At 49.7% G+C, this 16227-nt stretch overlaps 1 protein-coding gene across 9 annotated transcripts in view; it reads right to left on the bottom strand.

The window, feature by feature from the left end:
- The window catches only part of Katnip (katanin interacting protein), a 193377-nt gene that overhangs the window by 15583 nt on the left and 161567 nt on the right, over positions 1-16227 (bottom strand). For all 9 annotated transcript variants that reach the window (XM_063226709.1, XM_063226710.1, XM_013141984.2 and 6 more), the window contains 4 exons: positions 9918-10643; positions 8943-9148; positions 7115-7193; positions 254-431 (listed from right to left, as the gene is read on the bottom strand). In XM_063226709.1, coding sequence (XP_063082779.1) covers positions 254-431; positions 7115-7193; positions 8943-9148; positions 9918-10643 — 1189 coding nt within the window. The remainder of the gene's footprint in view (positions 1-253; positions 432-7114; positions 7194-8942; positions 9149-9917; positions 10644-16227) is intronic.

Below are 16227 nucleotides of genomic sequence, written 5' to 3'. Positions count from 1 at the left end.
TCCCGTGTGTGGGCAGTAAACTTGGCCTGGTGGAGAAGCCTCAAACCACAGGGCGTCCACGGGTAGGGAGCATGGCCTTGTATCATGTCTACTCCCTCTAGCTGTGTGACTATGGGAGGATCACTCCCTTTCCTGAGCCTTGGTTCCCCATCACCACAGGACCTCACCGAAGGGTGAAGGGTGACATACGGGATCCTGTTGGGTGTTTGTGTCTGAAGCTTGAGATGAAGTGGAGCTTTCCATACACACTTACTTGTCCAGCGTCCGGGAGTCATCTGTGTACTCGGGAAGGTCATTCAGGTCACTAGGAGAGGCAGAGATCTGGTGCGGGTGGATAGGCAGGGCCTGGCCATCCTTGCCCACCACCTCCAGGCCAGTGAGGCCTAGGTAGTGTGGGTCCCCCCAGGACGCTGTGAAGTTCAGCTGGAGGCCTGTGGCGGGAAGAAAAGTGACTCATCAACACCGGGGACTCTAGTGCTGAGGAGGTGGAATGGGAAGAGCGCCTTTAGCCTCCACACTGTACAAACTCGAGCTGAGATATGCTCTGCCTCTTTCCTCTCGCAGCCCTTGGGACCAGACCATTGCCAAGGCTCAGGACATGTCTGTAAGCTGAACAGACTAGTGTTGTTTAAACTTGCATGTGGCCTGGGGTCACGCTATGCCGCCACACTTCGCCCCACACGTAACACCCATGTGTGGCTTTCCATGCTGTGTACCCAGCTCCCACCCACTTCTCCAGCTTCACTGTGCACCAAGGACCCTGAGCTCCATCCAGACAGTCTCTTAGCTGTTCAGATTTCTATTCCTCTCTTCCACCACGGACTTTCGCACATGTAGCTCCCTCCCTGTGGAACTCCTGACTGGGTGAACACATCCTTCAGATCACAGCACCCTTCCTCCTGACGTCCCTTACTATGTCAGCCCTCGATGCATAGCCGGCCATGCCACTGTGTACTTCCTTCTCTGAGTCCTGGTCACCACTGTGACCTTAGGATCGTTTGGTAAATATCTGTCTACCCTGCTGGGTGGGTAACTTCTTTTTTTCTCTCCTTCTCCTTCTCCTCCTATTCCTCCTCCTCCTCTTGTTTTGAGACAGGCTTTTGCTATACAATTCAGGCTGGCCTTAACTTACTTTGTAACCCAGGCTGGCCTCAAACGCAAACTCGTGGCAATCCTCCTGCCTCAGCCTCCCAATGCTGGGATTATAGGTGTGCACCACACACCCAGCTGGGTGATTAATTTCTTGAGAGAAATCTCATCTCTTTTTCTAGACCAGTGACAGTGAACCTTTTAGAGACCCACTGACCAAACTGCAACTTCAAACCCACTTATTTATTTCCAAGTGCTCACACTGCAAGTTAACCCGAACACTGAGGTTTTAGTTTGGAAAAGTAACTGTCACTTGATGTTTGGCTGGTGAGGTGAATTGCCTCCCGAGTTAAAAGAGTGGACTCTGTATGCCTGTGTGGCACATGTGCCACAGGTTCACCACCTGCTTAGACCATTGTGTCTGCAGATCTTGGCACAGCCCTCACACACAGTAGGGCTCAGCGCAGACAGAGGGACCAAACAAATCAGTAACTAAGTGACACTGCTTACACCAGTAAGCCCCAACTCCGGGACAGACTGACATTTTATACAAATTGGCCTCTACCCTGAAGAATCGCATGGAGTCAGGGTAAAGGAAATAACCTCTGTGACATCTCCAGTCTTCTGTCCCTGCCCTCACCTGTACTCCACAGAGGCCATTTAAGAAGTGATTTTCTGCCCTGGTGCAAGACAGCCCTGGGGACTCCTTCATCTGCCCAGAAAGCTCACACTGGATGAACCTCCTGGTGGCACGACATGTGTGTCACACGGCTGGAATCTCTCCTTCCTTCTTGCCCTCTCCTCAGAGCAGGACCAATGCCAGGGCACTCATCTGCCCCGGAGGATCTGAGGCCTATTTTAGCATCCTTTTGGTGGCTGAAATCAATCGATTCCTGTTCTCTGTAATTTCCTCAGAACGGAAATGCTGCTGTGATGAAGGAAACCCAGTGTCATCTAGTCCTGACACACTTCTGCTCAGAGAAGCTGCAAGCCCAGAGAGGCTATAGAAACCAGGTGTTGTGGCACATGCCTGTGATTCCAGCACCTGGGAGGCTGAGGCAGGAGGACTGCCACGAGTTCAGAGCCACTTTCTGCTACATAGCGGATTCAAGGCCAGCCTGGACTTCATAGCAAGACCATGTCTCAAAAATAAAACAAAAACAAAAAACAGAAAGGCTATAGGACAGCCGTGTATCTAGGGCATGTCCCCTAATTTCCCTGAGCTTGGTATCCTGTCTGAGGTCCCTGTTTCCCAGTATTTTTTGTGTGACTCAGCTCTCACATCTTGCTTCTCTTCACGGTCCCAAGGTCACTCGGAAAGGCCTGCACAGCACTGAGCACACCACTTTGCATGGCTTCAGGAGTGTGCACGATGGCTATCCTGTGTTCCTGCCCCTATGCAGCATGACTTTGCTGTGCATCCCGTGTTTCACTGGAGTCCGTTTCTCCACCCCACATCTGCCAAGTGACCCACCTGGTCTAACAGGACAGAAGCAAATGTCACACAGACAGGGCTATAAGGTGTGTGTCCTATTCTATTTTTCCACGTCTGCTTGGAAAGGAGCCAGGTTGGCCAGTCCCCGTCACTCTGGCCCACAGCTGCTGGACATCATGGGTCTTCAGCAGCTGGTCCACCCACCAGCTGATTGGAACACAGCAGGCTCACAAGAAGCCAACCAAGCGGATCAGCTGAGAACTGCCCAGTCAGGACACAGATTACATGCCAATCATGGAAAAATAGTGACTTATACTACTAAAATTTGGATTGGTTTGTTCCACAGCAAAAGCTAATCAATATACCCCTTCTGTCATTTCTTGGGAGGTCTTCCTGGATGGTATGAACTCAGCGACCCCTCCATCACCCTCTCTATTGCCTTGAGCCTTGCCTGAAGTTTTGTTCAAAGCTCTTAATACCATCTGGCTATGTAGTCTATATTATGTGCTTATTCTTTTATTAGTCTCCTCAACTAAAATGGAGGCTCCATGAGGTCTGTTGGTTTTGCTGTTATATCTTCAGAGTCCAGAACAGTGCCTGGCACACACTATTCAATCAGTTTTTATTTTAAACACATGACTGATTGAAAATGTATATAAATTTCCATTTACATAAGTAGAAATTAATTTTGTAAGTATTCAGTAGCTGTCTGCAAGCAAGTAAGGCAAAATAAAACTCCTGAACCCCACCAAACTGATAGTGAATGGTAAACAAATATTCGTGGACCATCTACTATGTACCAGATCCTAATCTGGGCATTGACTATGACAGGGATGGGGGAGGGATAAGTAACACACGAGAATCTCTGAGTTCAAGGTGCATTCATTCTGACGAAGACACCACACACACCTAACAAATACGTAAATAAATACTGTAGTTCCACGGAGTGGTGAATGGTATGGAACAAAGGGAGCCACAGAGCCACAAGAAGGGAGGCTGAGGAGAAGCAGCGGTCAGGAGGGCCTTTCCAGAGGGGACAGTTGGGCTGGGGCCCGGGTGCTGAGAAGCAGCCTGCTTTACTTTTGCATTTCTTCAAGAACATCCTGGGCTGAGAGGAGAGCAAATGTGACCCACAACTGGGCCGTGAGGAAGAGCAGAGGAAAAGGAGGCTGGAAAGCGGGGTGAGGCTGATCCCCGGAAGGCTGCCTCTTCCTGGCACGGGAAGCTAAGCAGGCTGCATGTTCTGGACACGCTCTGCAGGGCACCTGGGCAAGGAGGCAGCGGGAGGAAGCCTGGTGCTGGACCCGGGGGCCGTGCTGAGGACAGGGGGAAGTGGACAGACGGAGGATCTGTTTTCAGACAACGTCACTAGGTCTCAGTGGCCTGCATGTGGAGGGAGGGAAAGAGGAGCTTCTGACCTAGGCAACAGAGAAGCCGTGGGTGGCATTCCTGATGGAGGAGGGCTGGAAGTGGAGGACGGGTGGATTGGGACGAGAGGGTTCAGTGTGAGGGAGAAATGCCACCTCCCCAAGTGGAAACCAAAGGGACAGTGGCCTGCCTTCTCCCAAGCCTGCCATCTCTTTGTTTGCCTGGCAAGATGTGCCGATTCCATCTAATCTGGAGCGCTCTGAAAAAGATTACTCTCTTTTTTAAGCTAATACCCACACTCCATATTCATTTTCCTTGGGTGTATCAATTAGTATTTATATAAATGGAAATTAATTTTGTTATTCCTCTCCCATGTTTCAACCCCCTCAGCTCTTTTCCTATTCATCACTGCTGATATTTGCAAAACTTCCAAAATTAGTGTCATTTGCAAATTAGCAAGTCATAGCTTCCCTTTCAAAATATTAATAGGATTTGGCCATATTCACCAACCACAGCACATCCCCTGGGTTGTTTTATTAAGGCTCTCTCCCCTTGCAGATGGGTGAAGGAGGTGGAGTTGGGATATGGGGTGTAGTTGGGGGCAGGAGGGAAAGGTTCGGGGAGGAGAAATTTCAGAATCCCAGGCCTAGGGACAGATGCAGGGGGGCATTTGGAGGAGAGACCTTGCTACTGAGATCAGCACAGAAAGTCCACTTTCCTTACAGCAGAAAGGACTCTGAGTTCTACCTCAGCGTAAAATTCCCCAAGACACTACACTACCATCTCTGAGAAGGTCAGGAGCTGATTGAGTGGGAAAGACATTTATAAACAGCATCTTGCAGACATCGGCAGATGAAGACAGTAGTGACTTCTGTCCCGCCAACACTCTGCCTGCCTTCCTTCCGATCAGAGCACTCTGTCTTCACTAGAGAACAGTGCCATGCTCAGCCCATACTGAGCGGCTGACTCCTCACCCTGGGCTCCAGGACTGGATGCTGACCAGGCCTGGCTGCTCTGTACTTTTCATTTCTCACCTCCTCCCTCCCCACCAGGGTAAGCCAAGGTGACTGGCTTGTGGATGGCTTGTGACCCAAGCTGGAGCCAGAGCCTTAACTGTGGGACAGCTGTTGGCCCCCTGGGAGACAGAGCCATGTCTTATCTGGGACTGCAGGGCAGAAGGTAGATGTGAATCCAGAGCTCCCAGAAGTCCGCTGTGGACAGCTGGAATGGTGGAGCACAGGGAAGGACAAGGCAGAAATGGAGAGACACGCCAGGGCTCAGTGACACCATTTTCATGTCTGTGTCCATCTGTGTATGCAACTGCGACCTTTAGCTTTTGTTTTGTAAGACAGTACTGTTAATAGCCCTTTTTCCTTAACTCAGTTGGAGTTCAATTTCCCTTGTTCATAAAAAAATATAAGAAAGAATCTTGACCAACAGAGGGGAGGGGCAACTGCCTAAGAAACAACTGTGGTCTTGTGGGGACTTGCAGCTTCCCAAGGGAAGCTGACTCTTACAGGGACCTCTGATGTGGGGTGGCCTCTCACTTGCAGCAGTGCGGTGCGGACATGGCTTACACCCAGCTTCAGTACTAGCTGTGCGACCAGGGGCCGTTACTCAAGCTCACCACCCCTCAGCTTCCTGGTCTAATCTGGAAGATGGAAATGGACAGTAGGGGCTGGGCGTGGCCAGTGCCTTTGGCAAGGAAGACCCCTGTGTGTGCCTGCATGAAAAACAAAGCCTTCCTCAAACCAGGCTCTTGCCTACATTAGGTTGGTTTTTTAGAATGTTGTTCTGGAGAGTTGCCTGGAATGTGAGGGTTTGTGGGGATTCCAAATAAGTCACCTTCCTATATTCTACAACACTTTATCTTTCTTAGTGGGATGAAGCTCTCACTGAGGACGGAGGGAGGGGACAGCTGCTGCTGAGCACAGCTGAGTGGCCCAAAGGAAGGGCATGGTGTGCACTGCCAAGACCCCTCCCAACCCCCCGGGACTGAAGCACTGGAGGGTGAAGGCCTGGTTCACTGCTGAGAACGCCCACTTGAGACTCCCCAACTCTCTGCAAAGGGCCCTGCTGGGGTGGGGGGTACAGCCCATATCTAGTGATCTGGGGACACTACTCCTTCACTTTCCTAGGACACCCTGAAAGGCCCTAGCCTCCGAGCATCCTGCAGGGCTGACTGAAGCCTGACTTCTCCCTCCACCTAATCCTCAGACCCGCCTGCTGCCATGCCCCGATGCAGGGCCCAAGTGCAACCTGGATGTCACTGCAGAACTGCTCTCAGACTCTGGTCAGTGCCAGGAGGGCTTTGGGCGGGGTGTGGGGAGGAGCAGGCCAAGGGCTAGGGCTTCACTCTGGGCCTCAGGGGGAAGGGGGGAACAATGTCATAGCTCTTGTTTTCAGGAAATGAACTGGAATGGGGAGCAGGCACAGGGGATAAGACAGAGCTGGAAGTGAAGCTGCCTGAAGACCACAGGCAGAGCCTGTCAAGAAAACATGGGGAGGAGATCACAGCTAGCTATGACCTTGGCCTGCAGAGCCTGGGAAGTTGGAAGATGTGGATGGGCCTGAAGATGGGGAGGAGCTGGCAGCAAGGAGGCCTGGAGAAGGGATGAATAGCCAGGGACCAGATGGGATTTATCCAGAGGTCACGGCAGGTGTTTTATTAGGCTTATGCAGTATCTTAAAACATAAAATTATTCAACATTTAAGAATCTGGAGAGCTCATACAAAAAGCTGGATTGCTGACCTCGCAGAGGTCAAAGAATCTGGTACCCAGGGCGGTGTTTGTACCACCCCACCCACCCCCACCCTGGTCAACTGGAAAGGGGAGACACAGACTGGCCTGGGGTATTCCTCTGCTCTGAGGCTGCATGTGAACCAGCAGCTCCCACCACTTTGGGGACAATTCATTGCCCAAGGCCCCTCTGGTGCTGAGCGCTCCTCTTCTACACTTGTAGGCTCCAGCTCCAGCCTCCCCATCAGACCCACAGTGGACACAGGCCTCCATGTGCAAAATGCAAACTACCCCTTGGGAAGGTAACCTGCAAGGAGGCACTGCTCCTCCGAACGGGGGCAGCCTTGCCAGGCCAAGTTCAGAGCCCTTACTTGCCCCACAGCCTGGCATTTCTGTGGAGTGTGCAACTGGCTAACTGACCAAGGAAACCCTGCCCCAAGTGGCTGGAACACCCCTCCACACTCTGGGCAGGCAGTACTCACAGATGCCATGGTAGATGCCTGGTTCCGGTGTGGTGACTTCAGAGAGAGGGGCACTGGGTGGCAGCTCTAGCCCCGGGGCCTGCACAGTGGTCAGGGAAGAAGCAGAGAGAAAGGGGGTTGTTTTAGTGGCACTCACACAGCTGGCTTGCTGTGTTCCAAATACAGAGGCCTACCCCACGTCCCGGGAAATCCCTGCTTCTTTTCTGGCACATCAGCCTTTGCAGAAGCTCTGTGACTAGTGTGCGCCTTCGGGGCTGATCCCTGCCAGCTGCAACTGCTGGCAGTGGAAATGAGTGACATTACGGTAAGATGCTTAGGTTTTTCTTAACAGACGGACCCTATAATGTTCATCTAGGGAGAAGGAGGGAGGAAGGAAAGAAGAAAGGAAGAAGGAGGGAGAAAAGAAGGCAGGATTCAAACTGAAGAGTGCTTTGCAACTTGGCTGTTCTCAGGGCCAGTACCTCCAGGTGGGGCCTAGGTGTCTACATTTCTAAAGTCCCACTTGACTCTCATGAGCAGTCAGGATAAAATCAGAAGTGGCTGCCACACCTACTCCTTGGGTTCCATGTCCACACTGCTAATTATTTCTCTGCACCCTATGTCAGGGCAGAATTGTCTTCTCTATTTTACAGAGACAGCAGACTGATGCACAAAAAAGGAGCAAATCTGCTTGTCTCCAGTACATGACGCTGGGTCCATCCATGAGGTCCCAGTGAGAACCTTTGTTTCCTGGAAAACCTGGGCAATGGGAAACCTCGAGGTCAATTCCCAAAGGGAGACCACAGAGCAAGTCAGACCATGGCATGTTTAGTAGCCGGAGAAAGTTGGAACACATCTGCATTAGCTGTCCTTTTTAAATTGAGATTTTACATAAAAACCAAGATTTCTAGCTTCTCTTGAGACTAACAAGAGCCAGTGGGTAAGCAAACTGTCGCCTGGGCAGTGTGACAACTGCTTTCCTTAGATGTAGGAGGGACACAATGGTGCAGTGATGGTGCCTCCACTGCCTGCCATCTTGTCCTCCTGCTCTGCCTGATCCTGCAGTGTGATCCAGCAGCACATTTTGCTGCTGGGCCTTGGTCATGACATTCCCACAACCCACCCTTCTCTCCTGTTGCTTCTGGCTGTTCCCAGCCTCCGGCCCACCGGCTTAATAATCTCCTTTCCCCTCATGTTCACAAGAAGGTCCGCAGAGACTCTGGCGACTTGGACTGACGTTTCCTTTGAAGATCATCTTATTTTTTAAAAAAATGTGTATAATGATGAAAAGCATAAGGTTTAGACCCATGAATTCAAATTCTAGCCGACGTCCTCTTAGGTAAGTCATTTAACCTGTCTGTGCCTCAGTTCCTCAATGGGAACGCAAAGTGGCTCAAAGGCCACTGTGGGGGCAAACACACTAACGCAGGACCACACGTGCATGGCAACACCACTCAAATGCAACCGCCATGGCCATGCTGACTGTGACTCAAATTGCAAGGCTGCCTGTTAAAGGGATGTCTGGTTTCGCATCCAAAACACCGTGAGGGGTCAAAACACAACCCAAAGGAAAAACTCCTCCGAGACTGCCAACTTCTAACTTATACACATGACACACAGCTGACATCTTGTGGGTTCAATTAAAATTCAGTTGCATTCTTCACTTTGGTTAAATATACAAAAAATAATTAGAGAGCTAAATATGACATACAGGACAAAAAAATGAAGGAAAACAATGGGGGAATGTCACAATAGTAGCCTGAGCAACTTAAAGGATCTGTCTTAATTCTTTTCACCCTACTTTGAGCTAGGAGCAGAGTGGCTGCGGGCTGCCTCCGCCCAGTCCTACCCAGTCATCGGTGCACAAGCCGGCCTGGGTGAAGGGCCGCTCCTGGCCATCGCTGTCAGCCGTGCTGGGTCTCCGTGGCGTCTCCTCCAACTGCAGGTCACACAGGCTCTCCACGTCAGCACCAAACATCTCATCTGAACAGAATACGGCTTCGAGGATGTCGTCGTCAGTTGTGAATAAGATGGTGTCTCCAAAGTGCTCTGGGGCTGAGTGTGTTACCAGGAAGACAAAGGGGCAGTTCATCTCACATTTCAACCATGTGAATACTCAGAACCTAAACCCATCAACCTTTGTGCCGTGTGACCCCAACGACCTAAAGGTTGCTGGCTGTGTTTGTGAGCTGTCTTATTCCTCACATTTGCAAATGGAGAAGCGAGTTCACAAAGCCTAAGATCCAATTAAGGGACCTCTGGGAACCAGAACCACTATAATCTGCTATCAAACAGGTGACATTTATTTCTTTGGTGTGGGTGGGGCAATGTAGCTGATGCTTCAGGTGTCACACCCAGGTCCCTGCTCATTCTTTTCACGGGTGCCTTTCTGAAAGGGTGTGAGTGTTCCACTTCCAACCTGGGAAACTGGCTCCAGGGACTGACCAGCTCCCAATAGCCCGCTCCTTTGCCTGAAGCCAGGAGACCACACACTTTATGGTCTGCAGCTCCCTAGAGATGTGCCCAGGCTTGGCTTCCCCCGAAATTATAACCTCATGGTCTGATCCCAAGATTCCACTAAAAGCACTTGTACAATGCATTACTCCAGGACAGAACCCTTCCGCAGACTCAGGACTCAGTACCCTAATACACTTAGGCTCTCTTAGTGGAGGAGATGAAAAGACATGAGGCCAGCTCTGGCATGCCCAGGTTGCAAGAAAGACCCTCAATGTTGTAGGTAAGCCTGGGGGTTTATTTTTTCCGCTCACAGCCTCAATGAGCAGCACATGGGGGCTTCAAGAACATCCTGCCAATTATACCATACCTCCTGTCAGGGTCCCTGAGGCCTTGGCGATCTCTCCGTCAAAGATGCACTGCCCATCCAATAGCATCGTGATGTCCTTCACGCCCCGGAAGGAATGGATCCTGGATTTGTTATAGTTCCACACCCTGATCAGGGCGACTTGGCAAGGGTGCATGAAGTCAATGGAAATGGAGTGGGGCTGGCCTGGAGTGAAGGGGGCTAGCCAGACATGCATATCATCTTGGGTCCTATTCACCCCGTCAATGAGGTTGGTGACCACTCGAGGGTCTTTACCGTAAGCTGGCAGAACATTGATGTCAGGTGGATCTGCTGTAATGGCTGAAATGTGCACTGGTTCCCCCTTGGAACTGAAGATTTCTATCCCGTTAAGCCCGACATAGTGTCTGTCACCCCATGTAGACTTGATGTCAATGACCAGGTGCTGCCCATAAGGCAAGACAGGGATTTTGAAGTCACTGCTGCCATCTGTCTCCACAGAGCAGTCAGTTTGCATCTTTGATAGCTCTGACTCTTCAGCCCTGCAGGGTGGTGGCTGGTCCCTGGACCGACTGCTCCTCTGTTGCTGCAGGAACTCATCCAAGATGTCCCCCTGGGGCTCCAGGTGGGAGATTCGGCCCCGATGGGAGCGGTTGAAGGCACTGAGGGAGTCCCATGACTCGTGCAGCATGTGTTCCTGCTCAGTGCGACACCATGATCGTGGAGGCGTCTTGGTGGCCCGAGTGTCCTCTGGAAGAAAGCACATGAGAGGGATGATGCCGTTAGCGGTACATGCAGAAATGTGGACCTTTCGGAACTGTCTTAGGTAGTGCCTCTCATTCAGGACTGCCACCATCCAGAGAGTGTCATCCAAACCACATGGGCCACTCTTGGCTGTCTCCTTGCCTCAGGGGCCCTACCTGCATTTGAAGGATGGGTCTGGGATGTTACTGTCCTACCCTGCACAGGACAAACCTGTCCCACACAATTTCCAACTCCACCACTACATGTTCATGTTGGCAAAAAATTATTTACGATCACTCAAACCTAGAACTTATTTGTTTTACAAACAAAATATTTTTAATAGACTTCCATTTTGCTAAAAATACAACTATTATAGAAACCAAAGGGAAGTTCAATTTTGGATCTTGAAGTCTCCAATGGCCTACGTGTTAAAGGTTTGGTTCCCCAGACTGCAGCAGAACCCTTGTGAGGTGGGGTCTGGTCAGATCACCGGGGCGGAAAGCCTTGAAGGGGACACAAGGGCTCCATTTCCTTCTCTTTCTGCCCTTTCTGGTCCCCATAGGGGAGTAGCTTCCTTCTCCACAAACTGGAAGCTACCACCATGATGTGGTGCCTCAGCACAGGCCCTGAACATCAGTGCCAACCAATCAGAAAGCAACACTCTCGGAACTGTGAGCTGCACCGGCCTCCCTCCCTGTGAGCTGTTCTCTCAGGCGTCTCACAGCTGTGAGGGAAAGTGCACACCGCAAGACCATTTGGTCCCGTCAGAAGTCCTTCCCTGCTTCAAAGCTCTCAAGACGCAGGCGACACTGAGTCAGCGACAGGAGGGGCTGTGCTTGAGGTGGCACATGACTAATGACACAACTGAAAAGTACCAAATGGCAGGTGGAAGCCTTGAGAAAGAATGTAAGAGGGGAAAGCCCGATGTGCAGCTTTAGATGCAGTGCGTTCAAGCACAGGTGAAGTGTGCCAGGGTGGCAGGCGGAGAGTAGTATTATTGTCTTCTTTATATTTTATCTTGCAGATTCCTTACTTGTATTATTTTTAAAGTCAAGAAAAAATGTAATCTACTAGAAAAGTAAACAAGCCAGGTACACTACAAAATAAGGGATCTGCTTCCGTGTGTAGCCAAAGCCCACAGCCCCAGATTGCCGGGAACCAGGCCAGCCCTCCACAGACGCCCTGGAGACCTTGGTGTGAGCATCAGGCAGAGTGTAGTGCTTGCAGCTACACCACAGCCAACCACTACCCAAAGGTGTCATTTGGAAAAACAGCAGCCAGCGACACTGACATTCTGTTTTTCTCCCCTTTTATATCATACCGTGCCCTGCACTCCATTTTCTGCTTGTCTTGGTGGGGGCCTGGCTCCATCAATTATCTCCTCCCTCCAGGATCTTCAATCACTCCTTCCCCTCTGGCACCTACCCTCACTCTGCCTGTACACACACATAAATCTCTTCTACCTAGGAGGGAAGAAATGGGAACCTGGCCTGATTCTGTGGCTCCCTCCAAACACTCCCTGGTTTCTCCTTTTCATGCAGATGCTGTGTCTCCCTCAACCCCCTGCCATTTGCTGTCTCTTTGTAGAGTTATTGTTTTTTTCCACCTCAACTCAGCTTACCCTTCTTTGATTTCCCTTTGTAGATGCCCCCACCTTCAGGCCATCCAGACTGAGAAGGGCTGACAGTATCCTTCCCAGCTGAGCTCACAGAGAGACTGGCTTTAAACAGGCCATGCTGGGCTGGTAGGATATAGGAGTGGACTGGAAGGGGCCATTTTGCGACACTTTGGGGAGAATCTGTGTCTCAGTCACTTTCTTGTTGCTAGAACATAATACCTGACACCCACAACTTAAAGGAGCAGATGTTTATTTTGCCTCATGTTTTTAGTCCCACAGCTACCTGGTTCTAAGGCAGGATGACATAGCAGAGGAGCTTAGTGGATGAAACCCTGCTCATGTCACAGTGGTCAGGGAGCAAAGAACAAACCCAGATATGGGAAAGATATGGTGTGCTTTTTCAGGTCACAGCTCCAGTGACCCACCTCTTCCAACCAGACTCTACCTCCTAATGTCACATTTAGCTATAGCATCCCCATAATTTAATCTCCTTTTGAAATCCCTTCTTATGAGTGCATGAGGCCTTGGGGGAACATTGAGATATAAACCATAACATTCTGTCCCTGCCCCTCAAAGGCTCATGTGCTTTTATGCAAAATGCATTTATTCTATCTCTAAGAGTTGCCAAAATCTTAATAGTTACAGTACTGTGGAAAAAGTCCAAATCCAAAGTCTCCTCTGAGACTTACAGGAGAGTTTAGCTGTGAGCCACTGTAAAAGTGAAAAAGAAAATTAAACACTGCTGACACACAATGGCATAGGATAAAAATCCTCCCTTCCAAAAAGGGGGAGCAGAGGGATAAAAATGAATGAGACTAAAGCAAAATGAAAACCCAGCTCAGCAGCTCCATGTGCAGTATCTGAGTAAACTGTGGCAAGATACAAATTCCAAATGGTTTTGGCGGCCCTGCTCCTACAGGACTGCCTAAGGTTATAGTCCTTGTGATCTCTCTCTTGGACTGGCTTTGCTCACTCCTTGTGGCTTTTCTCAGACATTTATATTCCTGGCTTCTCCAGTTTTCTGGGGTTTCCACTACACTTTCATTCCCACAGCTTTCTACATTGCCCTCTCAGGGGCACACTGCCTGCCCTTCTAGGCCTTTTTCTGAAATCTGAGTTGAAGCTTCTCTGACCCCACAACTCTTGCATTCTGCATGCTTATAAAACTAGCACTATATGGATGGTGCCAAGGTCTGCTGTCAGTTCAAGCAGTAGCCTTGTCCCCTTGAACCATACATGTAGAGGTTTCTGAGGATAGCTGAGCACTGTGAAGTGAATTCCAGCAAACCAATTCATTAGGTGGCTTTTCTAGAGCATGGTGCCTTGTAACTCTTCTCAAATTAAAGCTTTACAATTTTCACCCTTGATCTTGAAAAGGTGAGGTCTTGCAGGTTCCTCACAAAGCCTCAAGTCATCCATCCTTCCTAGTGTCCCAATGCAGTTTCTTCCTTTTAAGGCTAATCTTTTCAGCAAGCAACCTGTTCTGAAATTTTGTAAACCCCAACTTTACAGAAGTTGCCTTACCAGTAAAACTCAAATCTTCTAAAAGTCTCTCAGGTGTGTTTTCTGCTCTTGATCTCAATGTAGGTTAAAAGCCCCCAGCAGTACCTATACCACAGCCTTAACATTGGTCTTCCTTAGTATGTTCCCCACCATATTAATTAGTCCACTGTCCTTAATGTAAGTCTCCTGCAAAGTCTTAGGACGTGAGCAAAATGTAGAAATTTTTTTCCACCGGAAAATAATATATATGGTCTGGAGTCCAACTGCCAATGGCATTCTTGTTCCCAGCTGAAATCTCCTGAAACGGATCTTTACTGTCTACATTTCTATTCACATTTTGGTCTTCTGAGCTCTGACCGGAATCTCTCATCAAGCTCAGCTTACAGAACTGTAGGGATGACTTTCCAGACAGCATTTCCAAACCTTTCCAAATTTCCTTTGATAATTCAGTTCCAAAGACTTTTGAACCACATGGTCAGCAATACGCCCACTTCACTAAGACCAAAGTCTGTCTTGGTCACTTTCTCATTGCTGGGGCATAATATCTGACACTCATGACTTAAAGGAGAACAGGTTTATTTTGGCTCATGCTTTCAGTTCATGGGCAGCTGTCTTCGAAGCAAGAAGGTATGGAAGACGGGCATAGTGGAGGAAAAGCTGCTCATATTATGGTGGCCAAAAGCAGAGAGAAGGGAAAAGCCAGGAGGGAGATACCCCCTTTCAGGTTATGCCCCTAATGATCCACTTCTTGCAACCAGGCCTCGTTTTCTAGTATCACATTTATCTACAGCACCATCATGATTCAGTCACCCTTCAAAGCCCACCTATGATCACATGAGGTTTTGGAGACATCTAGATATAAACCGTAACATCTTGCCTGCAAATGAAGGCTACATGGGGAACATGAGCTAAGAGATGAAGATACAGACCTGAAGATGCTATCTGAGCTCCTGAGTCCAGCCGTGCCTGAGGCCAAATTCCTGGTGGCTTTCTGTCCTCTGCATTTGTAAGAATTCTACAATTCCCAGAATCTTCTGCTGAAATGCCTTTCTATAAGTGAACACTGATTCCCAGTCTTTTCGCAGTCTTCATGTTTGACATTCCAGGAAAACCTCTTACATGTGATATTTCCTCTCTCCCTGGCCTAAGAAACACCTTTGGTTCTCTCCTTCTTGATCAGCAGCTCCGTTTTCTCCCATCCCAGGGCCACCCTCCCACCACCCAAGTCTGGGAGTGCTCCAGGTTTGCCACCAAACCTGCTCCTTCCTGATACCGCCACTCCTCTTGGCCCTAATCTACCCTGACTCCAAAATGGGCACCTAACCTCACACATCAAGCTCTGGCCTCTTTCCCCTAGCCAACATCTTCCAAATCCAATGTCTACACGATAAGTCCAGACAAGTCCACTCTGTCACTTCAACTTCCATGTGCCTCCAACAGTTTGGAGGAGCCTCCCACCATGCCCACAGGGGCCTGCATATAGTCCCCTCTGGCTTCTGCACCTCTCCCCCATAGGATTACCTCACTCCAGTTGTTGGTCTTTCTGTAGCCAGTGCATACTAAGTCTCTTCTTGCCTGGAAGTCTTTGCCCGTATTGTGCCCTCTGCCAGAAATGCTCTCCCTCTAGATGTCTCCTAGGCTAGGTCTTCTTGTCACAACCTCCTTGGAGAAGCCTTCTCTGCCACACATCCCTGCCTCTGCTGTGTCGCAGTGCCCACCAGAGTGTCTGATATGGGGAAATGCTCAGTATTTTCTGTTAACGGGATGAATAGCTGGCACCATGTTTCTGCCCCTACCCTCTCCCCTGAGATAAAGTCTGAGGCTGCGGGATGCTCCATCCACCTGTTGGTTCTCCTGCACCTGTTCTCTCCCCACCCCTCCTCATCTTCCATTAAAAAAGAGTACAGAAGTTCTCCCACCCTCTCCTCCAGGAACAAGGTGAGACATCTGGAGAAGGAACTCCCTATATGGACTGGCGCCGCTTAGGTTTATGTGATTTGATTTCTTCTGATGGAAATGAATGGCTGGGGTTGGTGTGCAAGTCCACTGAAGAGCCAGCACTGCACGTTACATGTTGAGGACTTAGGCTAAGGCTTTCAGCTTTGATGCAGCAGATAGGCACTCAACCTCCTTTCTATGTCTGCTTGCTGACCTCTTCTCCATGAGGTTCACACTCTGAGACTGAAAGTAAAGAAGTGCATGCTTGCTCCTGGACCTCTCAGATGTGACAGCTGGCTGGAGCCCACATGTCTCTCTGTCTGTGAGAGAATACACTGCTCCCTAGTGTCTGGGACCAATATTCTGTCCTGTCATTGCTGATATTTTTATTGTAAACTCGAAGGGCAGCAGAAAGCTGTTGCTGCAGTCTGCAGTCAGTGTGGTCTGGAGGGAACACTGATTACCACATGATGGGCTCCAAAATTCCAAATTACTAGTGAGTTGAGCCTAATATGAACTAGGAAGCTCTGA

Source organism: Cavia porcellus, unplaced genomic scaffold (assembly GCF_034190915.1).
Source record: "Cavia porcellus strain 051 isolate PalLab524CR breed Dunkin Hartley unplaced genomic scaffold, mCavPor4.1 scaffold_16, whole genome shotgun sequence".
NCBI lineage: Eukaryota > Metazoa > Chordata > Mammalia > Rodentia > Caviidae > Cavia > Cavia porcellus.
Note: the sequence above shows the minus strand (reverse complement) of the source record. Positions and strands in the feature narration are given on the sequence as shown.